The following is a 25,605-nucleotide window of genomic DNA, read 5'->3' as shown; positions in this document are numbered from 1 at the left end:
TTGGGTTTTTTTATTTATTTAAGCACTTTATTGTAACTTACCAACATTACTAAGGCGAATAGTTTTAATAGTCAAAAATAAAAGAAACAAAAATATCTCGTCTCTTATAATAAAATAAACAAAAGTGTTAAAGAGATTCTTAAACTTGTGCATAGATAGTGTAAACGCTGAACAATCAAAGCAACTTTAAGGTGTCAATAACAAGAATAATGATACAGTAAATCTCAAACTCTGTAAACACAACAAGATATAATAATAATTAAATCTGTGCTTCAAGTAAAGGAACCAACCATGATTATTCAAATCCATACTGAACATTACAAATTGTGAAGCTGAATGACTACATTAACCCCTGTGCTAACAAATCTTTCGGATGGGGTGCTAGTGGCTGGGATGCACAAGAAAAGAAACCAAAAGCCACTTTGGTGACATCCTTACATTTTTATTTACAATCCCCTCACTTGCTTGTTACGGCACTCATTTTGGTGTGTGTCATTTTTGTGTGAGTTCGTTCACATATTGCTTCTAAAAGCAGGTGAAGAGCGATGCGAGCGAGAGTAGATTCCTTCACCATTTTCAATGCGCTTTGTGCTCGCACGACCATCAACTGTTTTCTCAGAGGATGATTGGATAATGGATAGATGATGATAGTCACCTCAATTTGAAATAACCCTAAGCTTTTGGCATTCCTTCCAAGGCGTGCGCTCAGCAGCCACATTTTAATAAAACTATAGCGCTTCATATCAAAACTTCATACCGACTCAGCCCAGCCCTAGAACAGAGCATTATGTACAGTGATGAAAGCAATGTTATCAGACCTTGATTATTATTATTTTTAATAGTGTATAACTGAGCAAATAGCTTGTAGAACGCAAAATACGGAAAAGCTTTAATATGGCTTCCTAGGGCACAGCTAGAAATGAACGTACCTTTTAACAATATGTCATAAAATGATTTGTTTGTTCTTGTCTATACATGCTTGTGCGTCTATTTCTCTCTTTGTGCCACCTGAAGCTCAGACTTGCGATATCACACTGCTCCATTCCACTGATTTACCCACAATTTTGTGTTCGGCATGTGTTTTGATACACTTCAGATAAAAACACCCCCAGCAATCCTCTTTTACCCTCTCTTTTGCTTTCCTTTTCATTCAGCCGGGCTTTGACGAGATCAACCCAGACTGGAAGACTTCACTGGAGAAGAGAAAGAAGATAAAAGGTAGCTGGACCCTCAACCTTTCAAACCGTGTATCTACTCCTACTCATACCTAGTGCTATTAATTATGTAGTGAGTCCAGACAGAGGCGGTGGGAGGCAGAAGAATGCTTTAATAAAGCGCTGCGTCTTGTGTCTTCGTGGAGAGGCGTTCAATTCAGATAGTGACATTTTGATTGTGGGTTTAGATCACACGTTTTCATAAAGCTTGTTCTCGGTTTGTGCTTTATTCTTTGAAAACGATGGCTTTAAATCAGCTGTCACATTTAGACATTGAATAGTGACTTTTAAATGAATGAATGTCTGTGAAAATGTTTAATTTATTAAATTCAGTTTTTTTTTATTCTTGTGCCCTTGTTATGTTTGCTTAAAATTATAATTCTGCAATGTCACTTATGTTAGGTGTATCTGTTAGCAAATAACAGCGATTCAGCACTCCAATCAATTCCCAATGGAAAAATACAGTTTTATTTGACATATTCTCTTTTTCTTTATATATATGAAAAAATAGGACACTGAATTAATTCAAATTGTTTTTAGATTTTCAATTTGAAATGATTTTTTTTTTAGTATTTTTAAAATTTAATTTCAATAAAATAAAATAAATATAATTTAATTAAAATTAATATTTTTTTTGCATGAAATAATATTAAACGGTTTAATGTTTTCTGACATGTAAATAATATTATTTAGACCGTATAAATCAGTGTTTCTCAACCATTTTCCTGGAGGACCACACAAACTGCATGTTTTAGGTGTCTCCTTTGTCTGCAGTGTGTCCGCGGGTCTTAAAATGTCTTAAATTTCAAAACTTTTAGCCCTTAAAAAGTCTCAAATTCACTGAAATATTGTCTTGTAGGTCTTAAATCATTTAAATGGGTCTTCCTTTGTTTATGTGAAGCTACCCAATTGATCCACACACATGCAATCACCAATAATACATCTCCACATTTAGCAAATCTAATATTATAACAGTCTGTTTTGCATACATTTAGCTTTTAAAGAGTTTTTTTTTCAACTATTGTTAAAAAACGTATGTGTACAGGTCTGCTTGTTTTGATGCATTATTTCAGATATGTGGCCAAAGAATAACTAATTAGATTTTTTTTCTCTGCAAGGCCAATTTTTAAAAATCCTTAGTGTTTAGCTTTTTAGAAGTCTGAAATGTTATTCTTCACTCTAGGTCTGAAATAGTCTTAAATGTGAGTTGGTGAAACCTACAGAAACCCTGGTCTGTCACAACCATTACAGGTCTTTCAGTCACTGCTAATGAGTTGATGATCTGAATCAGGTGTGTTTGGTTAGGGAGGCACGGAATATGTGCAGAGGTGGTGGTCCTCCAGGAACAGTGGTTGAGAAACACTGGTATAAGTAACAGTGATCCAACACTGATTTTAATTTGATTAAAACGAATTAATTTTTGTTTGCATAAGATGATATTAAAATGTGTCATGCTTCAGACACGCAACTAATATTTTTACACTATAAATGACACAAATAACAGTGATCTAACACACCAATCAACTCCAGATGGGTAAAATCAAGTTTCATTCTACATATTCTTCTATCTTTATATACATAATAAAAATTAAGGAGACAAAAAATGATAATTATGTGGCTTAGTGGTTACCACTGTCTCCTCACAGCAAAAAGGTCACTGGTTCGAGTCCCTGCTGGACCAGTTGGCGTTTCTGTGTGGAGTTTGCATGTTCTCTCTTGCTCATGTGGGTTTACTCTGGGTGCTTGGTTTCCACCACAGTCCAAAGACATGTGGTATAAGTGAATTGAATTAACTAAATTGTCCGTAGTGTATGTGTGTAAATGAGAGTGTGTGGGTGTTTCCCAGTACTTGGGTTGCAGATATGTAATAATATTTTTAGAAAATACCAATTTTTTTTCAAACTTTAAAAATGTAGAAATCAATGTTTTGTGTAGTGACTCTGAATTATTAAAAAATAAAAAACCTCTTAATGCCATTAGAGGAGTGAGTTTGGAAGATTGAGATGTTCTGATTGTTTGTTCTGCCCTCAGATAAGGAGCAGTACCAGTCTCTGCTAGATGTGAGTTGGTGGAGTGAGACTGCTTTGATTTTAGCCCGTTGTCTGGAGCTCTAACCGTGTCTTCTGTGCGGACAGCTCAAAAACCTACTTGGCAAGTCCTGCGAGTGGTTTGAGCCCTCACCGCGAGTCACATCAGCCCATGACGGGGGCTTCCTCAGTTTGGAGGTTTGTATTTTATGTTGACTATTCAATATTTATATTCGTTCATTAGGATTTTGCTGAAAATTAGAGCATTATAAAATTACACACAATCACACATATACATTATAAAACCACACACAACCGAACAATAATAAAATCTAAAATCACACATAGCATGGTTTTTACACTAACAACCAGCTTTGCATTATTTATTTATTTATTTATTTATTTATTTATTTAATTTATTTATTTATTTATTTATTTACCTATCTATATATTTATTCATTCGTTTAGTGATTTTATCCAAAATCACAATTTAAAATAATAAAATATATAACATAATATAATGTAATGTAACATAATTAGTAATTACATAATTAAAACTGTAATTTAATTACTTTTCTTTGTAATTCTTTTGTACTTTTCAAATTACTTTCATTGAGAAGTTATTGAAATTAGTTTAATTACTTTGATACTTGATACTAATTAAAATTACTCAAACTCAAAGCACAGACAATAGAATTTTAATTCTTTTAATCCTTAAAATTTGAGTCAAAACTTGGATTTTTTAGCTTTATTTAAAAAAAATACTTAGATTAATGCTATTATTTTATGTGTCAAAGCATAAATCATTTCAAAAGTAATGATACCATATTTCATACATACCAAACTAGGGATGTCCCAAAATCCCCAGGTTTTTCTGCCCTCGATGTTCGAGTCATTTGATTTTAAAGTATCTACTAATACCGAGACCCGATTTGAAACTTCTATAATACATTAAAAAGAATAAAGAAGAGCAAAGAAACAGGATGTTCCTTATTTTTTTAATTTAATTCACCTTATTTAACGTTCAACACAGAGCACTTCTGTGAGGTAGCTTGAACAACCAAGGTAATAAAATAACATAATTCTACACTTTTGGATTTTAGTGCAACAGTAAATATTAAAAAAAAAAATCAACACTTAAAATACCTGGCAGGCAATCCCAAGTTACATATCTCATGGTTGCTATGGCAATGTTGTCATCAACTTTATAATACCTCCAGATCGCAGACATCCACGCGCTTTCCACTTCAAGCTGCTTCCGTGTTCTACTTTGACTGTGTTTAAACAGTCCTGATCAGGAGGTAACGTCTGCTTCCGATCGAGTCTAAAAGCTTGATCAGGCCTGATTTCTGATCACGTGATGGTATCTGGACATCCCTGGTTTTGACATTTATATATGTGGTGGATTATATCTTTGTTTGTATATGTGATACACGCTACATGGAAACAAAACTATACCACACAATTTTGCATTTATATTTAATCTAACTATAAATATAAATTTTCTAAAATATATACATGCATGTGTGTATTTGTATATATGCAGTATGCACAGTTAAACTGTAAAAAAATATATTTTAGATGCGATATACATGTTGTTATGTGCAAACGCAAAGGGTTCATAGCCTTTTGTAAATGCAGTGCTAATACCACTAACAATTTACAGGTTTGAAACATGACTTTACCCTGGGTTAAAATCAGAGAATACCAATAACCCAGAGTAAAGCCCTATTGTCATTTAAACAAACAGCTAGACACATAGTAAGTTTCCTATTTTTTGGCTGAAGGTGTTGTGTAAATGGATTCTGAGTTTCTGAGAACAAAGTAAGATAAAGTCACCATTACTTCATTCTGTGATGCTAACAGGCTTATATATATTGCAAAAACAATTAAGTCGTCAAACTTTCATTTTATAAGTGTTAAATCAGTTTTAGTGAGCAGAGGGCTTAGTACACAGAAAGCTGATATTTTCAGCACAGAACATGTTATGCTCACCCTCTGTTCTTCAATTCATTGGGCAGTTTCTAAAAAGTAACTCTAATGTAGCATATAGAATTTACCCACAGTTTCAACCAAACTTATTATACTCAAACTAAAAAAAACCTACAAGGTGCTAAAATCTAATAACTTTTAAGAAAAAAGTCCATATTCACATTGAAAATTAATTATGGGGACATTAACCATATCTGTTACAAAAGAATAATAGTGATTCAAGTAAAATGCTTTAATATTGAAAACTGTAGTCTAAACTTTTGACAACCTTTGTAAAATAGCTGAATGTTAAACGCACAACAGTATCACCTCTCTCAGGTGACAATAATATTTAAGACTTATGTTTTTTAGAAAGAAGGGAATAATGGTCAACACAACACCAGACACAAAACTTAACACTTTTGAAACAGACAATTAAGCAGAGAAACACAACATATTGTTTTTTTTTTGTTCAACACAACTTTATTGAATTTTTAAAGTGTCCTCCACCCCCAATATAATGGTTTTATTCAACCAAAATGTTACTTTTTCTTGTTCTCCTCCTCCTCCTCTTCTTCTTCACCTCCTCCTCCTCCTTCCTTTCATTTATTGTCTCTTTCTCCTCCATGTGCTCCTCGATCTCCTCACTTTCCTTTCCTTCCATCTCCCTCTTCCACACTGCAGTTTTTTCTTGGCCGTCTCCTCCTTCTCCTTTTCTTAACCTTCTCCTCTGCCTCCTTTTCAATGTCATTCATTTGCTCTTTCTCCTCCATGTGATTCTCCACCTCCTCACTTTCCTTTTCTTTCGTCTCTTCTTCCACCCTGCAGTTTTTCCTTGGCCGTCTCTCCTCCTCCTCTTCTTCACTTTCTCTTTCTCCATGTTCTCCTCCTCATTTTTCTCCTTCTCAGCTTTCATCTTGTCCTCCTCGTCCTTTATTTGCTCAATCAGAAACTTTGCCACCGATATCTTTCTGGCGACGTGTTCCTTCAAGCTCTTCTCCTTCCTCCTCCTCCTAATTTTTCTCTTCAAAAACTCCTCCTCGACAGTCGGGGTGCTGGTATCTTTCTTTCTTTTCTTTTTCTGCACCACCACCGTCTCCTCTTTCATCACCACCTCCTCCTTCTCCACCACCTTCTCCTCCCCACTTTTCTTTTCTTCCTCCTCATTTGTCTTCTCTTCCTTTGTGGTATCTTTCTCATTTTCCACCATCACCTCCTCCTCTTCCATCACCTTCTCTTTCTCCACCACCTCCTCCTTCTGCATTATCTCTTTCACGTCTTCCTCTTTCACAATCACCTCATAGATCTCATAATCTGTTAAAAGATAAATGATAGCAGTTTGCACATAATACACAGTTGTTTTTAAGGAGACGTTAATATATTCTATTAGGAGGTGTAAAATACAGTTTATTCATAACATTATAGTCTAGAAAATTTCTAGATGCAAAAACCATCATTTACCATCAGAGGAGGAAAGTGTGAACGGTTCATCACGAGGAGAGAAGCAGAACCATCGTAGAGCAGCTCTGATGAAAGAAGCAGCCTTGCTCTTTTTCTTCTTTCTCTTTTCGTTCACTTTCTCATCTGTTAAAAGAGAAATGATTGCACATCTTTACACACTTGTCCACTGTAATTTGAGAAGAAATTAAAATGAACATTCACCAAACACAAAAACTTTAATTCATAAACATTTTAAAAAGTTATTGTAGCTAAACCAAGATTACCACAAATTTACAAGATTTAAACATACTTTAGCCATGAAATTTTTCTTTTTTTGTATTTTATTATTATTTATTGTAATTGGTTGTAATAATATAACTATTTATTATTTTCATATTATATAAAACTGGTTGCACAAATGCTGAATGCACCAAACGATATAAAAACTACATGTTCAGTGCACTTTTTAAAATAGAAAAGTGAATTCTTAATTTTACTAAAGGATTTTAGACTAAAGTTGTATCAGAAAAGCTGAAAATGAGATACAACATAATTTTACACTAAATGTTTCATAAAGATGCACTTGAATACAATAATAGCCTAATAATAGACTAATATTTAGCATTCACTATTTAAGCATATTCCGTTTCTGCTATTCATTAACTGTGTAGCACAGTGATTAGCCTACTGATGAAATAATATCAGAAATATCAACTAGTAATTCCAGGAGTTATTATTACATGTACATGCTGCAATAACCTCACTATTAACAATTTGTGTAAATTACACAGTATTTAACTGTAATATGAATCGTATTTTACTGTACTACATTTATGCAGTATGTTAATGTGTTTTAAAAGTTGCTTTATGAAAATGACTATTACAGTAAAGATAAACATACAATTCTGTAAATATATACAGTTGAAGTCAGAATTATTAGCCCCCCTTTTAATTTTTTTTCTTTTTTAAATATTTCTCAAGTGCTGTTTAACAGAGCAAGTAAATTTTCACAGTATGTCTGATAATATTTATTCTTCTGGAGAAAGTCTTATTTTATGGTCAAAATAATTTGCCCCTTTAAGCAATTTTTTTTCCCGACTGTCTACAGAACAAACCATCATTATACAATAACCTGCCTAGTTAACCTAATTAACCTAGTTAAGCCTTAAAATGTCACTTTAAGCTGTATAGAAGTGTCGTGAAAAATATCTAGTAAAATATTATTTACTGTCATCATGGCAAAGATAAAATAAATCAGTTATTAGGAATGAGTTATTAAAACTATTATGTTTAGAAATGTGTTGAAAAAAATCTTCTCTCCGTTAAGCCGAAACTGGGGGAAAAAATAAACGGGGGCTAATAATTCAGGGTTGCTAATAATTCTGACTTCAACTGTATACCATAAGACAAGTGGTGCTGTAAATATAGATACAGTATTTTTGCTGTAATTGATTTACAGTAAGTTACTTTAGATTTTACTGGAATTTGTTAACCGAGTTATTCACTAAAACAGCAGTTCAACCAGATGTCTATTATACTGTACAAACATTTACACTCTTCAAACATTATTTTTAATAGTAAGTACATTATTATCCCAGGAAAACACTGGATATTCATATCACAATGTAAATAGGACTCACTATTAGTGCCATTTCTAGGCCTTTCTTGGAGCTGCTGCATTTGTTTCTGGCTCTGGGAGAACTCAATCTTCATTCTAACTCCGCCTTCCTCCATTTTGACAGCCGTTGTGAGGAGATCGCAATGCTGTTCAACCATGATATAAATTGGTACAAAGTTTTGGACTTTCACCAAAAACTTGGGGTTTGTAAGCTGGAATAGGATGAGGATTTCGGTCTTGCACCGTGAATCACTCAAACAGGCAGATGTTTAATCGCTGAGACAGTCTCGAAACACTAGGAGCGCAAGTATTTAAACACTGAACAGCCAAAGACACACCTGTACTACTCCACTACAACAAACCCACAAGAGGTTCTCCTATGATGCAGGGCTTTAGGTACACTTTTGGAATGCGTTCTTTTCTCAGAACATGTCACTATGGTAACGAGACCTAACACTAAGAAATGTTTTCTTTTAAATTCAAATGACAAATGCAAATGTGCTAATAAATTGATGTCTTTAAATAGATTATCAGTTAGAAATTGATGTAACCATAGACAAAGAAGCACAACAAATGAAACGTGAGGTTTTGTGAATCTCAAACCACAAAACTGTATTCAGTTTTATACAGAATACAAAAAGTATTCAGCTTTTTTGTGATCCATCCAGCAACATACTGCAAATATACATGTATTTATAGATTGTTCACTGGCTTCATGTTAAGCACAACACATTTGACAATTTTGTCATTGATTTCCTGGTATCAAAATCTGCATGTATCAAATCTACACTGTAAAAATATTCTTTCTGCCTTACATTTTTTGCAGTAGTTGAGTCAAATTAACTTTTCTAGTCATCTCAACTTACATCAATCAAACAGACTACAAAAATTAAGTTAAACTTGGCATAACTTTAAAAATGTTATTATATTAAAATAAGAATGTAAAAAAAAAATTGTTTTGTTGACTTTTTGTCATTACATTTTTTACAGTGCAGCTACTTTCATAGCAGAACTTTTTATTGCCGTTTTGCGAAACAATTGCTTTTTCAAATTGCCTGAAAAACTCTCGTTGTTAGTCTGAAGTTTGTGTGTGTGAGAGAGACTGGCAGTTTTTGCTAATTAAACATTTCCATTGGAAATATTCTCAATTCATAATTTCAGTTTGTGCAACTGTAGAGTAATGGAAACGTAGTGACGAGACTACCTGCACTAAAAGTCTTTAGTCTTGATGGTGAAAGTGAACTAAGAGTTCATTAAGCTTGAATCAGAATAGAAAAAAAAATAAATTATTGATTTTCATCATTTAAAGATGTGGTGAGATTTGTCATGGGCTTCTAATGGAAGCTTGTTTCTGCCTCGGAAGGGTAACAATTCTCCAAAATTATTATGCTTTTTAACAATTCTTGACAAAAAATCTGAATTGCAATATAAATCTTAAAAGTCAGACTCCAGGATCGGTAGGTTTATTGTATTAGTGCTGAACAGGTTAATCAGTCAAAGTTTGTTTTGACTAGAGTTGTTTTTCTGTCCTCGAGTCAGAGTCATTTGATTTCAAGTATCTACTGATACGGAAACCCAATCCGATACTTCTATAATACACAAAAAAAGAATGAAGAAGAGCGAAGAAACCGTTCCAGGATGTTCCTTATTTTTTATTTAATTCACCTTATTTTAACATTCAACAATTCCATTAACAAACAGAGCACTTCTGAGAGGTAGCTTGAACAACCAAGTAATAAATAACCTAAATTTTACACTTTTAGACCTTAGTGCAAGTTTACATATCTCACGGTTTGTTATGGCAATGTTGCCATAATTGGGCCCAATTTCCGATCACGTGATCGAATCTGAACACTCAAGTTTAAATTAATATTAATAAGCATGTACAATTAACAAATGAATTTTACATTCTTTAGTTGAAAAATGCAATTATGCTAAATATATGAATAACAAAATGCAATTATTTATTTAAATATATTCATTTAAATATATTGCCATTAATAAATTTCTTTCTCATTTCATTTTTCGTAAGCATGTGCAGTTTTGTTGATAAATGTAACCTTCAGTTGAAAAATGGAATTAGTCAGCAAAAGATGTTTGTTGTATAACAAACAATACAATTTCTCTGAGCTGTTGATTTTATGTACATCATTTGCTGCAAGTGCATTATTGGTAATCATAATTAAATGACCTAAAAATGAAAAGTAATTCTTCACGTTACTTTTTCCAGTGTATAAATGATTTCTTTACAAGTTAATTTGTAACACAAAACACCTAACACTGATGCAATATAATATTACAATTTTTATCTCACAATGATACATTAAATTGAACAAAAAGGACAATCCAGACAAGTCACATTTAAAATATATAATCTCTTACCTTTTATATTTAGAAAATATTGCAGACAACATGCTGTATTATAAATTAAAACGTATATAAAGGATTTATACATTATATAATATAACACAGTATAATTTAATATCTGTATCATTTATCTAGCAAACACAATCAAAAGTGACTAAAAAGACTTTTAAAATCTCTTCTGATCATTTTATCTTTAAATCCATTAAATAATACTGAAACAAGTATGAGGATTTCCCCAAGAATTAAGCAGCTGTCTATAATATAATATGGCATTATATAATGTAATGTAATTTCCCTTCCAGAAGGTTGTCTTTCATTCGTAGCCGCTGATGACAGTGATTACTATAGTAAAGGAAGTTGTGTTATTGAGACACCATCTCTATCTTCAGGCCATCATAAAAGTAATTTACTACTCCTCTTCCTCAGAAAAGGAAAAAAGAAAGACATAAGCTCATCTCTTCTATCTCCACCTCATTGTTTGGTCATTTTTTTTTTTTTTCTGCTTTGCACTGATGTAAAGCTCTCACAACTAGAGAGATGTGAACCTGGAGGGAAGTACAGAGGGATGGAAAAGATGGAGAGTGAGAACATGAGAGAGATGTCGGTTTTTATTCTGGCTGTATGTTCAGTTGACGGTTTCCTCACTCCGTAGGGAAATGCAGCACACAGCTGCGGTGTCGACTGTGTGAAGTTTGTTTGATAGGTTTTTCAGTGTGTGAGAAGGAGAGAAACAAACAGGTACTGCCAGGAAAGTGTTTGTTTCCGCAGGACACTGTGTTTGTTAGTCTTCTAAGCAGGGCTGGGCGATTAATCGAAAACAAAGCGAAACCAAAATACATAACCAACACAAATTCACCTTGCTGTTTTTGTTTATTTATTTTTTATTTTAATGTTTTAATCTGGTTAATACTATTTCTTTACAGAGCATCTGGAAAGTATTCATAGCGCTTCACTTTTTCCACCTTTATTTATGTTACAGCCTTATTCGAAAATGGATTAAATTAATTTATTTCCTCAACATTCTACACACAATACCCCATAATGACAATGAGAAAAAAGATTTTTTTAAATTGTTGAAAATGTATTAAAAATAAAAAACCTGTAAAATCACATGTACATAAGTTTTCACAGCCTTTGCTCAATACTTTGTTAATGCACCTTTGGCAGCAATTATAGCCTCAAGTCTTTTTGAATATGATGCCACAAGCTTGGCACACCTGTCTTTGGGAATTTTTGCCCATTCCTCTTTGCAGTGCCTCTCAAGCTCTATCAGGTTGAATGGGAATCGACGGTGTACAGCCATTTTCAGATCTCTCCAGAGATCTTTGATAGAATTTAGATATGGTCTCTGGCTGGGCCACTCAAGGACAATCACAGAATTGTTGTGAGGCCACTCCATTGATATTTTGGTGGTGTGCTTTGGGTCATTGTCCGTCACCCCAGTCTGAGGTCAAGAGCACTCTGAAGCAGGATTTCATTCAGGATGTCTCTGTACATTGCTGCATTCATCTTTCTCTCTATCCTAACTAGTCTTTCAGTCCCTGCTGCTGAAAAACATCCCCACAGCATGATGCTGCCACCACCATGCTTCACTGTAGGGATGGTATTAGCCTGGTGATGAGCGCTGCCTGGTTTTCTCTAAATGTAACTCCTGGCATTCACTCCAAAGTGTTTAATTTTAGTCTCATCAGACCAGAGAATTTTGTTTCTTATAGTCTGAGAGTCCTTTAGATGCCTTTTGGTAAATTCCAGGTGGGGATTAGCTTCTGTCTGGCCACTCTACCGTACACTCTACCATCTGCCTAATTACCCCAACTTGCCTAAATATACAGGGGCGCTTATAATTTTGACTTCAACTGTATATGCAAAAAACAGAAAGCAAGTCTCCTGTAAAACATATTCTTTGTTGCTGGTTAATTTGGTATTGGGCTGGAGCAGCATTGAGGTCAAGTTGGTTCAATATTTGCACATTTGTTCTTTGAAAACTTGTGACACGGTTTGTAAATTGTTTAGCATGCTACTTTTTTATATATTCAGTCTGAAATTGCATGCAAGTATGACCTCAAAACAGCGTTAGTCCTTTTTAATTGACCGTAAACAATGATGTACTTTGATTGTTGTTGGCTGCTAATATGATTTGCCCATTAAGATTTTGCAAACAGTACTTTACCTCAATAGGATCAGTGGCAATTCAAAGGCAGTCATGTGCCATTCACATTTTAACTTCAGCAAATCAGTTCGAACGAGCGCAGATAATGTTATTAATATTCAGAAGCTTGACAGATTATTAGTAACAATAGTTGTTTTTATTTTTTTAATCTTTTTGTATCATCAACTGCATAAAAACATATGCCAGAGTAGTTGGTGGTTCATTTCGCTGTGGCAACCCCTGATAAATAAGGGACTAAGCTGAAGAAAAGGATTTTTTTATCTTTGAATTTGATGTGTCAAACATCACTCACCTACTTTTTTTTTCAGCTATTTCCCTTAATTTTAAGTGGTCGCCACAGTAGAATGAACTGCCAGCATGACTGAGTTTAATCAAAAAATGGAATAAATAAATTAATTAATAAATAAGAAAATTTATGTTGATGAAAAAAACTAAAAAAGGTTTATGTTTTTATGAACAAAGTTATCACATATTGACAGTAAAGAGCTGTCATACACGTTGGCATTGGTGGATTACAGGCATTCTACGTAGGCATAATGTATTTTATACAGTAAAAAAAAAAACATTTATAGCCCTCCCCCACACCTACCCCTAAACCCACCCCTCACAGGTAACCTGTGGCAAAATTCACATGTCCCCATTAAGTATGATTGTGAAGTGTTTTGAATTACAAGTAAGCAATAATAGAGGTACAACAATGTCATACCCATGTTATTATCAATGTAATTTCACATGTCATTGTAAACCACTAAAACCAGTACACACACAGGAGATGCAAGTTCTAATTTTGTACGTCACATTTCATTTAAAATTATATTCGTTTTCTACTTTTAACTAGGGTTGTCACTATACTGGAATTTCTCTACCAATCAGTACTGAAATTTTAAAAACGTCCATGTCCCACTAACATTTGAGCACTGTTGAAAACATTCTTAAACGGGGCTGATATGCCGTTGAGGTTACATGCTCAGCAGAAAAGACTGTGATTGGCCATGAAGATCATCAGTTCACCGAACTTACTGCTGTTTACTGAGTGTAACCACAGAAACGGGTACACAGGAGTGTTTAAAGTCATGTCTATAAGCTGACACACGAGCGATTCGCAAATGTTTTTGAATTGTCTGTGTTTACACTTGGTAAACCGTGGTTAGTTTGGTGAACTGATGACCTTTGCGGCCAGTCACAGTCATTTCTGTTGAGCATGCGAACTCTATGGCAAATCAACAATGTTTACATTAAGAACCAGCTCAACAGTGCTCAAATGTTAGCGGAAAATTTATTGATTTATTTTTTTTATTTGATTTCAGTATAGATTGGTACCGAATTCCAGTATCATGACAACCCTACTTTTATCATGACCATTTAACATTTAATTTAGCTTGCAAGAGATGCTGCTTATATTCTATTTTCTAACAGTAATCCTAATACTTATTTAATATATCGAAAGTCAAAGTCATACCGCCCAGCCCTACTTCCAAACTCGGTAATCAAAATCATCCAATCTTGCTCTACAGAAAAAGTCATTCTAGAAAGTTCTTGTAACTTTTTATTGTCCTTGAATCGGCCAAGCACATCTTCTTAATCTCTGTCTGTTGATCTCTCTCTCTCCTCTCAGTGTGAGGTAAAGCTGGCCCATAAACGCTCTCGTCTGGAGAGCAGCGTGACTGGTGAAGAGGATGATGGAGATGATGATTCTGACTCGGATGAAGAAGCTTCGGCAAAGGCCCGTTATTTCGGGTATGTGAAGCAGGGCCTGTACTATGTGACTGAGATGGAGCGCTTCGCCCCTCCCCGAAAACGACCACGCACCGTTATCAAGAACTACCGGCTGGTCAGCCTGAGATCCACCACACCAGAGGAGCTCTACCAGAGGAAGGTGAGATACTGCTGAAGGGATGGTCATTATATTTCTGTGCGCAAGTTTACACACCCCTTGGAGAATAGACAAAATGGTTAACGAAGATGCTAAATATGCTAAATATAATGCTTGGTTTGTTAAAATTAAGAAGATTTGACCTTTTCTGCATGAGGTACTGTATGTAAACTTCGGAGCAGAAGTGTATATTGATCATATAGACCATTTTGAGGGATGTAAACAAAACAATGGTCCCATCAGACTTCCTGTTTCACATTTTTAAATTCTATAGCTTCCGAGAATCCAAAAAGAGCCACATATTGATAAATAATGTTATGATAGATGTTTTAACATTAAGTTATGATTGAATTGCCTCTTGTTACAGTTATTAATTAGTTTGATAACAAGCAGGAAATGTTTATGAGCCAATGACATGGCCACATTGAAATGGTCTATAGGCTGATTTATACTTTTGTGTCAAGCGCATGCGTATGGACCGACGCAGCCTTTGCGTGGTCAGATAGCCCTCTCCATGACTGATGCAGACGCTGATGCGCACTCCTCAAAAAATGTACAGTAACTACACGTCGCAACAATGCGTAGCACAAGCTTTGTAATTGGTCGACTTGGTAGCTGTGACGAGTGTGGGCGGTGCTGAGAGCTGTGTATGGAGACAGAATAGACTAGATAAAGAGATAAATTCATGCAAAAGACACGATGTACACATGCGTAGCCAAATTCATGTGCGTAAAATATTTATACATATTCACAAAAACAATTCAGGTGCACAAAATAAAAATACATATTCAGAAAATACGTTTCACAAATGCAAAACACCATTTGCAAGTGCATAAGACTGTACAAAAAGATTTGAATGTTTAAAACTTGCGAGTTCATCCTGAATGAGAATGTGCAAATCCTCTTTCACGGACGACTCCCCCTGGTTATGCGTGTGTGTATTTTTGAGAATGTCCTGGCAAAAGCAGGCAACTCGTACCTATCAGCCAATCAGATGAGAGCTGTATTCGATGTCACCCTCTCTGCGCTTCATTTGCGAAGACTGTTTCTCTCCAGCATGGCGAACGGAGAAAGAGATGCGCAGGCTTTAAGCTAGAACTGTTAAATTCCCTGACTTTCACTGACTAAAAACTTAATTTACATTATATGTAATGAACACAAACAGCCAACGGTTGTGCTTTAGTTGCCTAATATAAAATATACCCTATCATTCGGCAATAAATGGATAAATAATCATTTTAAATGATTCTGAGTTTATTTTTTCTTTATTAAGCTAGAAACTTAAAAATGTTATGCACGTGGCTACCCATGTGTACATCGTGTCTTTTGTGTGAAATACTTAAGTTATTAAACTAGCTCCATAGCTGTGAGCCAGATGGAACGAGTGTTTACAAGTGTCGAGTCCCGTGAAGGAGCTCCAGAGTTTTTTATTTTGTTTACCTTATGATTAAAGTTGCTGCACGTCTGCTGGTTCTCACCTCTGAATGAGCGAGTTTGACCTACTTGTACATTAAGGTAGCATTCAGAAAAACCAAATCACCCACGAATAAATTCGAGACAGAGGAACATGAAAACCTCTCTACCATCTAGCGGTTCAGAAGTGTTATTGCAGAGCAACACAAACAGCATGCAGAAGTATTAATGCACAGCTACACACAAGGCAGGTGCCATAGGTCGCACCAATCCCTCAATGCAGAAATATAAACCAACCTTATGACTGCATGTTATCCACCTTATTACACAGCTACTTATCAAAGAAATAAATATGAAATATTGATTGTGAGTTTACTTGAGGATATCATCTTTTCTGAATATCAGCTTCTGCTAATGCCGTTTACACACTGCATGATTTACCCTCAATTTTCTGTCACCAAACCCTGAAATCTGATGCAAATTGTTGCACAATCAAATAACGTGAATTATCAAAGACAATCTCAGAGAAGCACAGATGGCTGTGAAATATTAACCAGCCTAAATATCTGGACCTGTCTGGGACTTTGTTTTGATTGGAAATTACATCAGCAACAAACTACATCCAATAAGAGACCAAGATAGGAGGAAAGTAAATTTTAAGGACAGGAATCAAGTGCTTCTTTCCTTTACTTTTACTTTACTTTTTTTTTTTTTTTTTCTTTTCCATTTTCATCTTTTCTTTCCTCTTTTTTCTTTTGTTTTTCTTGTCCCTTTTCCTGTCTTTTCCTGTTTTCTTTCCTTGTTCAGTTTTCTTTCCTTTTTCTTTTTTCTTTTGTTTTTCTTTCCTTTTTTTTCTTCTTTTCTTTTTTCTTTTCCCTTTTCCTGTCATTTCTTGTTTCTTTCCTTTTTCTGTTTCCTTTCCTTTCTCTTTTTTCTTTTCTTTCTTCTTTATCTTTTCTTTTAGTTTCTTTTTCTTTTTATTTCTTTTTTCTTTTTTTGTTGCTTTCCTTTCTTATTTTTCTTTGCTTTTCTTTTTCTCCTTTTTCTTTTCTTTTTTGTTTTCTGTTTTTTCTTTATAATTTATTAATAACCATGTAGGGAACAGTAGGTTTGTATGGAGGACGAAACCTGCAAAAACAATAAATAAATAACTGCACAAAAAAAGTCCATACATTTCTGCATAAATGAAACAATAAATAAATAAATGAAAATAAATAAATATATACACATCCAGAAATTCCTGCATATATAAATAATATAAATATGTTAATTATTTTTTGTATAAAATATTATATATATATATATATATATATATACATATATATATATATATATATATATATATATATATATATATATATATATATATATATATATATATATATATTATTTTATTTATTTATTATTATTTTATTTATTTATTTATTTATTTTTTTACTTTTTATTTTTAATATAAAATATTTTTATTAATTAAAAATATGCAAAAAAAATAAGCGAGCGAATAAATCCATAGATCCCTGCATAAATAAAACAATAAATAAAAATATGCAAATAAATAAATATATACAAAAATCCACAAATCCCAGCATGAATAAATACAAATAATTAATAGTGCTGGGGAAATAAGAAAATGCTAAACTGAAAGCCCCCCATCTCCCTTTTACCTCAAACGTTTATTTATTCTTGAATGTAATCCCACATTTACTTTTACTCAGTTTAACATGCTAATGAGAGCATGTCTGTCAGTCATCAGAAGCCAGTCAAATAAATTGGATGCAAAATTTTTCTACCGATCAATCAATGATGGCATAAAGACCGCCTTCTAATGATTGATAGACAGCCTCAGGTTAGCATGTTGAGCTGAGGTAAAGTAAATACGGGATTATGTTCAAAAATAAATAAACTTTTGAAAGGGGGAAAAATCAACTCTATTTAGCATTTTCTTATTCCTCCAACATTCGTGTAATTTATTTAATTATTTATCAGCTCGCACTATTAATTAATTATGTATTTATTCATGCTGGGATTTGTGGATTTTTGTATATATTTATTTATTTGCATATTTTTATTTATTGTTTTATTTATGCAGGGATCTATGGATTTATTCGCTCGCTTATTTTTTTTGCATATTTTTAATTATCGTTTTTTGCAGGTTTCGTCCTCCATAAGTTTGTGACTTGTCATTAAAATAGTTTACCCTTTAGGGTAATATGGTAATATTTAATGTATGTAATAATAAATGTTTTTGTTTTCAGGATTTCTGTCTAAATGTGGTTTGATACACAAGTTTTATTAATAATAATAATAATAATAATAATAATAATATTTAAGCTATGTATTGTGATCGTTTTTTTTTCAGATATAGTTTTTGCTTTGAAAATAGCCAAAGAACCACTAAGGAAAAATATTTTCACATGAATAATTATTTGCATAACGTGACAGCATTGCCCAGATTTTCAAATTACCTACCAATATCACAAGCTCATTAATTTTCATGAGCACAGTGGTTTACATACTGTATAGTGAGTGACATCACATCCCTCCCATCTTCAGCCCCCTTCCCTTTAAAACTTCTTCCTTGAATACCGCCAGAGGAATGCCGTATGAAATGAAAGCGATAGAGGAAGATGAATGTTGGAGGAAATTGGACAGGCGTTTGAAACATCATGTAATAGATGTCAGCCTCAAAGTAACAAAACAGCATTTCGTGAGATACCTCGGCTCCTTATAGATTTACTTTATTGCTGTAATATAAACAGGCCATAACAGTTCTGTGGGGTTTAGACTTAGACGGAGCATTAATGAAAGTGTGCGTGTGTGTGTGTTGGCAGATTGATAATGAAGAGTATGGAGAGGCTCTTTCTCTGGCTCAAGCGTATGGGCTGGATTCAGATCTCGTCTATCAGAGACAGTGGAGGAAATCTACAGTCAGCATCGCCTCCATCCAGGATTACTTGGTAAGGGTGGTTCTATAAGCACAACACTTGAAATGAAATCTTTTTGCTTTAAAAAAAATTGTGTAAAGGGTCACAAGCGGGTTTTTTTTCTCCACTGAGAATGTCAAGACAAAGCACTATTGTTGTTCTTTTACTTTAAAGCAAACTTGATTCATTTGTAACTTTTTTTTTATCCAATTAATATCATTTTTCTTAACCATTTTAACAATCTAAACTTTTGATCTTTTGGACTGTATGCTTGTTGTAGACAAATTATGTAAAATCTGATGGGTTATTAGTCAAATTTTGATTGGGTGATTTATTTATTTAGCATATTATCATGCATTCATTCAATAAACTCATTAGTTTAATTAATTATTCCCTCTATGTATTCATGTTTCAATTTATTTAAATCTTTTTCTATGTATTTACATATTCATTTATTGTTTTCCTTATGTATTTATTTTCCATGCATTTATTTATTCATTTTTATTTGTCATGTAGTTGGTTATTTGTTTTGGTTATGGCTGGCATGTATTTATAATTTATTGTTCTATTTTTATATTTGTTTTATTTTTCTGTTGTGTTTTTTTCTATTTATGTGTTTAATTTTTATTTTTTAATTTATTATTAGCTTATATTTTTAATATTTATAATTCTATATACTGTTATACATTTTTGATTTGTGTTTGTTTAAATATTAGTAAGTATTTACTTTTATTTTTCTTCATATATTTACTTATTTGTGGCCCTGGACCATAGCACTTTTTTTATTGAAATGTATACATAAATAAGCTTTCCATTGATATACTTAATTTTGATAGGAAAATATTTGGTAGAGACAAAACTATTTAAAAATGTGAAAACTGAGGATTAAAAAAATACAGAGAAAATCACCTCTGTATCACATCTGAATGAAGTGCTTAGCAAAGCACATTACTAATCAAAAAATATGTTTTATATTTAAAGTAGGAAATTTAGAAAGTATCTTCACTGGAAATTATACGTTTACTTAATATTTCAATGATTTTTGGCATAAAAAATATTATTTATATTCATTGGTTTAAACAGTTTTTGTGGTCCAGGGTCATTTTTTTTTATATATGCATTTTTTTTTCTACGTATTTACTTACTATTTATTTATTTATTAATTTATTTACATGTGCACTATAGAAATCATTTAGTTACTTTATTTTAAAAAGTGAGTAAATCCATTGCCTTAAAAGCTACAAGTCGATTTTAATTTAATTCAGTAAACCCATTGAATTTATTTATCTTTTATAATTATGCACATGTGTAAAAATGTACTCAAGTAAAAAACACATCTTTTGAACTACTTTGTAAAGTACAATTCTCGAGAAAACACTACTCAATTAGAGTAATCACACTGTAAAAAAATGATTAGTTGACTTTAAAATAAATGAGTAAACCTGTTGCCTTAAAATATTAAATATTATATTAATATTTCTAAAAAAGGTTAAGTTAAATTAACTTAAAATTTTCAAGTTACAATGGGTTTACTCACTTTAAGTAGTTAACTTGTTGCTTACAAAACAATGGGTTTACTCACTTTTTTAAGTAGTTAACTTGTTGCTTACAAAACAATGGGTTTACTCACTTTTTTTAAATCAAAGCAAAAAATCTGTTGTTACAGTGTGACAACAAGGGTTTCCCTAGTGATACGTTCTTTTTTTTTTTGGATCAGCAATTTATTGTCTTTAGATTAACAGACAAACAAACAAACAAACGGGGAAGGGGGAGCAACAGACACATCAACAATTTTTCAATCTGAAAGAAGAGAAGAAAAAAAAAAAACATTTATATGGTCATTCCTTTATATAGTCTAAAATGTTGGAAGAAAAACATTGCCATCAATGGTTTAGCCAAATTAATTTGTGCTATTGCACCTTCACACGTCACTATTTTAAGGAGGCTGTGAATCCAAAATGTTGTGCGGAGTAAACCAGTTTTGTATGATTGCCTTCTTTGCAGCTATAAAACCAGCAAACATTATCTTCTTTAATATACAGAAATTAGAATCATCTTTGAGAAGACATAAACCAGGATTAGACACATAATCAACTTGCAGTAAGAAGGAAAAAACTGAATTTACTTGAGGCCCTAGTTATACGTTCTTTTATTTTGACCAACTTAAACAACTTGTTTAGTATGAGCATATGTAAAGTCTTTTCTCCCCCTCAGAGTAAGATCAAGAAGAGATCATGGGTGCTGCATGAGTGTGTGGAGAGGGTTCCAGAGAATGTGGATGCAGCCAAAGAGCTCCTGCAGTATGGCCTGAAGGGAACCGACCTGGAAGCATTGATTGCTATCGGTGCTAGAGAAGACCAAGGGCGGTGGGTCACATACATATAATAAAGCACAATAGCATTGATCACATCACTGCATTTTGACTGTATATTAACCAGCACATGTCTTCATCTTCATAGATTCATCTTGTCAGGTGATTTGGACTTGGATGATGCTCTGTACGAAGACTTCCTCTCCATGGAGGAAGAGCTGGAGCAAAGAAAAGAGAGGGAGTCCAAGAAGAGGCAGGAGCTCCTCAAGAAAGTGGATTTTAGCAAGTAGGTTGTTCTCTGCCATTTATACACACTCACCTATTGTTAGTTAGATGTCAGTGCTGAGCTTAACTGTTCATCTTATTCTCCGCGGATGAGTGGGCGCAGCCATTTGAATTATTTTGGCTCGAGACTTCCGGTCTCATTCACTTCCATTCATTTTTAGATAATAAAAACTGCTCGTTCTGCTGCTTGGTTGCAAACTGATATTTTCTGATTATATTATTCTACTTTGTCTGTATAGTCATGCAAACACATGCTTTGTAGAGCAAGTAGTTTGACCATTTTCTGCTGTTTATTATTCCTAGTAATTTCTTCCATAGGCGACTGAATCGGAAGTTATAAAACAATCGCAAAAACGAGCGCACTTCCGCATTTTAGAATAAGGTCAATAAACTTCAGAAAAATAATTACATTCATTCATTATTTCATTCATTTTCTTTTTGGCCTAGTCCGTTTATGAATCTGGGGTCGCCACAGTGGAATGAACCTTCAACTTATTCAGCGTGTGTTTTACACAGCGGATGCCTTTCCAGCTGCAACCCATCACTGGGAAACATCCATACACACCCATTCACACACATACACTATGGACAATTTAGCCTACCCAATTCACCTATACCACATGTCTTTGGACTGTGGGGGAAACCGGAGCACATGGAGGAAACCCACGCGAACACGGGGAGAACATGCAAACTCCACACAGAAATGCCAACTGACCCAGCCGGGGCTTAAACTAGCGACCTTCTTGCTGTGAGGCGATCATGCTACCCAATGCGCCACCATGATGCCATATATAGATACATTTTTAAATAATAACTACACAAGCAGTGCAACCTTTTTGTTTCTCACAGTACCTTTTGTTCTAAATCTAGTTTGTGTTAAATATTTATACTCATAATAACATGCTATCTTTTGCCCTCCAAAAAATAATCAAAAACAAAACAACAAACTTTTTTACTTTCAATACTTTAATAGACATTGGTGGACCCATTAGCATATGGTTTAACTTTAAAACCAGCAGACATTTACTAAAATTCCTCAACTCCAATTTTGATTTCATGGCATGTCTAAAAGAAGGCCTATTTTTAACTCATTTTAATAACTTTTCAAAACTGAATTATCCCGAATAGTTTTGTCATGCAATCTGCCCGAGAGCTAAAGCGCAGCATGCTCTCAGCATGCTAATTAAAGAACCACCCCTAAAATGTAATGTTAAAACAAAAGAAAAACAAGTGTCTACCTCACTAATGCACTAGTTGGTTGTTGGACGTCACCCACCCCTAGTGCATGTTCTCATAAATCTCATCAGGAAGTTAAATTCAATGGAAGAGATCATTGTCGACAGCACAGATGGGAAGTGAGAAAAAGAGCAGAAGATGGATAAAGAGCAAGAAGAAGAGGTGCAGGATAAAATTAAAGCCGTTTATAGATTTATTTCTAATCTGCATAAGGTAATTTATGCCTCTGTTGTGCTTTGCCCAAGAGGCCCTAATGAAAGAGCCCTCTGTGAACACAAATTATGAACGCTCACACACTCAATGGGGAGGTGTGAGGAAGATACAGACCCCCCCCCCCCCCCCCCCCCCACTCCCCAAAAACAAAAACAAAGATTGGCTAACATTTGCTGTATACTCCACACTAATCGAAACACACTTGTTTACACACACACGGAATTGCCTAATTTTTCATAGTGTAACAACGTTAAACAAGTACACACTTGCTTTCCATGCATATCACACAGAACTGTATCTAATTTGCACTTAATTACTGTACGTTTCCGCCAGCGGTTTGAAACTGGAGTGTGTGTGTGTGTTTACTCCTCAGGCTGTTTGTTTGCATGCAGTCAGCATATTTAATACGTGTGTTAATATGGCTGTCTGTATGTATGATGCATGACATGCTTTGCAATCCATTGAGGGATTGACTTAGAGAAAATATAGAAATAGTGGCAAGATGGAAGGAAAATCAGAAACAAAGCTTGTGAAAGAGATGATAAAAGTAGTGTCTAAAAGACAGTTGAACACGACTATCTATTTTCCATGTTTGTGGATCCACAATAGTATGGTTAACGATAATATTATAAAAAATAAATCTATAATAATTTGATTTATTCATAGTGTCTTTTTAGAGCTAAAATAAATGTACAATAAATAAATTGGGCAGCACAATGGCGCAGTGGATAGCACAATCGCCTCACAGCAAGAAGGCTTATGGTTTGAGCCTCGGCTGGGTCAGTTGGCATTTCTGTGTGAAGTTTGCATGTTCTCCCCATGTTCGCTTGGGTTTCCTCAGGGTACTCCATGTGGTATAGGTGAATTGGGTAAACTAAATTGTCTGTAGTGTATGCGTGTGAGTGTGTATGGATGTTTGCCAATGATTGGTTGTAGCTGCAAGGGCATCCGTTGAGTAAAGCATATACTGGATAAGTTGGCGGTTTATTCCGCTGTGGCGACCCTGGATTAATGGGGGGGGGGACTAGGCCTAAAAAAAAAATTATGAATGAATAAATAACTAAAGACAACATCAAACAATAGCATACTAGACAATGTCAAACATTGATGCAGGAAATAACGAAAACACTAGACATCAAAGTAACATATAAATGATGTGTATAAACTCCAAATCAACTTAAGAAGGAAAGCTTTATGAAAACAAATTTGTTTTGAGCAGTGATGAGCCAGAATGGTCTGGGGAGAGAATTACATAATTTTGGAGCAAAGCTAGTAGATATACTAAATCACAAAACTCCAATTTTGATTTCGCTCCTCAGGCTATTGTATTTATTTATTTTGCTTGCAGTCCACATGGGTAATGCCTGTGTTAATGTACCTTTATTTGAATTAATGTATTATATATTTAGAAATTACATACCTAACCCTCAAACACCATTGTTTTCTTGAATAAATCTCTTGGATGTCAAATCCTGGTGTAAAAAAAAGCCCAATCGGAACAAAACACAAACTCTGACGATCTGTTTAAATGCATCGCTTGTCAGTTTAACATGTACATTGTGAAAGAGGCAACAAACATACAGTATGCACATATGCTGGATATAAGTGTTCAATGCACGTTTATGCATCGTGTCATATCACTCAGCTTTTACGGTTATTTTTCCTGGAGTTAATTTCTGCCTTCCTTTTCATAAACATTAAAAACACAAAATACAACTCTAAATGCAAATGTCTGCATAAGTACGAATATTTGGCACTCAGACGAGCAGCTGGAGCATCAGACCAGAGCTCATTTAAATTCACAACCCTTCCAAATATGGTCAATACAAACCATATCATACCATAATTCCCAAAGTTGGAAATGAACCCATAAAACCATTTATGGAGAGTTTGTGCATGAGCTCATTAATAATCACAACCCTTCCAAATATGGACAATACCAACCATATCATCTTCCAATCATATCATATACTTCCTAGAGTTGGAAACAGACCTTAACTATTTTCGGAGAATTTGTGCATGAGCTCATTAATGTTCACAACTCTTCCAAATGTGGTCAATACCAACTATATCATGTTCCAATCATATCATACCATACTTCCTAGAGTTGGAAATAGACCTGTACAACCATTTCTAGAGAATTTGTGGACTTACCCAAGTCACATACCTTCTTTGTATATAAGGGGACAATTTAAACATATTGCAACGCTGCGTTCATTGACACAGGATAAACAGTATCAGATATAGTTAAAGAGATGATAAAACCAATGCCGGTTCTATGTTTTTTGTGTGAAAAGATAAAAAGTGACAGAGAGAGAGAATTGACAAGTACATTAATATAACGATTCAAAGATGAACACTTATTAATTTAAGTGTAATTTTTTAAAAGGATGGTTCACAGATTTCAAATTAGCTCATCATTTACTTTTTCCTCATGTCGTTTTAAATCTTCATGAGTTTCTTTCTTCTGTTGAATGCAAAAGAAGATATGTGGAAGAATGCTAGTTGCTGGCACCCATTGACTTCCATAGCAGGATAACAAA

At 33.9% G+C, this 25,605-nt stretch overlaps 1 protein-coding gene across 1 annotated transcript in view; it reads left to right on the top strand.

The window, feature by feature from the left end:
* Positions 1–25,605, top strand: part of nbas (NBAS subunit of NRZ tethering complex) — a 350,427-nt gene that overhangs the window by 32,038 nt on the left and 292,784 nt on the right. Inside the window, 8 exon segments of the mRNA XM_056480954.1 lie at positions 1,155–1,218; positions 3,246–3,314; positions 3,317–3,348; positions 3,350–3,439; positions 14,423–14,683; positions 18,925–19,050; positions 21,232–21,383; positions 21,477–21,614. Coding sequence (XP_056336929.1) covers positions 1,155–1,218; positions 3,246–3,314; positions 3,317–3,348; positions 3,350–3,439; positions 14,423–14,683; positions 18,925–19,050; positions 21,232–21,383; positions 21,477–21,614 — 932 coding nt within the window.

Source organism: Danio aesculapii, chromosome 20 (genome assembly GCF_903798145.1).
Source record: "Danio aesculapii chromosome 20, fDanAes4.1, whole genome shotgun sequence".
Classification (NCBI taxonomy): Eukaryota; Metazoa; Chordata; class Actinopteri; order Cypriniformes; family Danionidae; genus Danio; species Danio aesculapii.
This window is presented reverse-complemented; position numbering and strand designations above follow the sequence as displayed.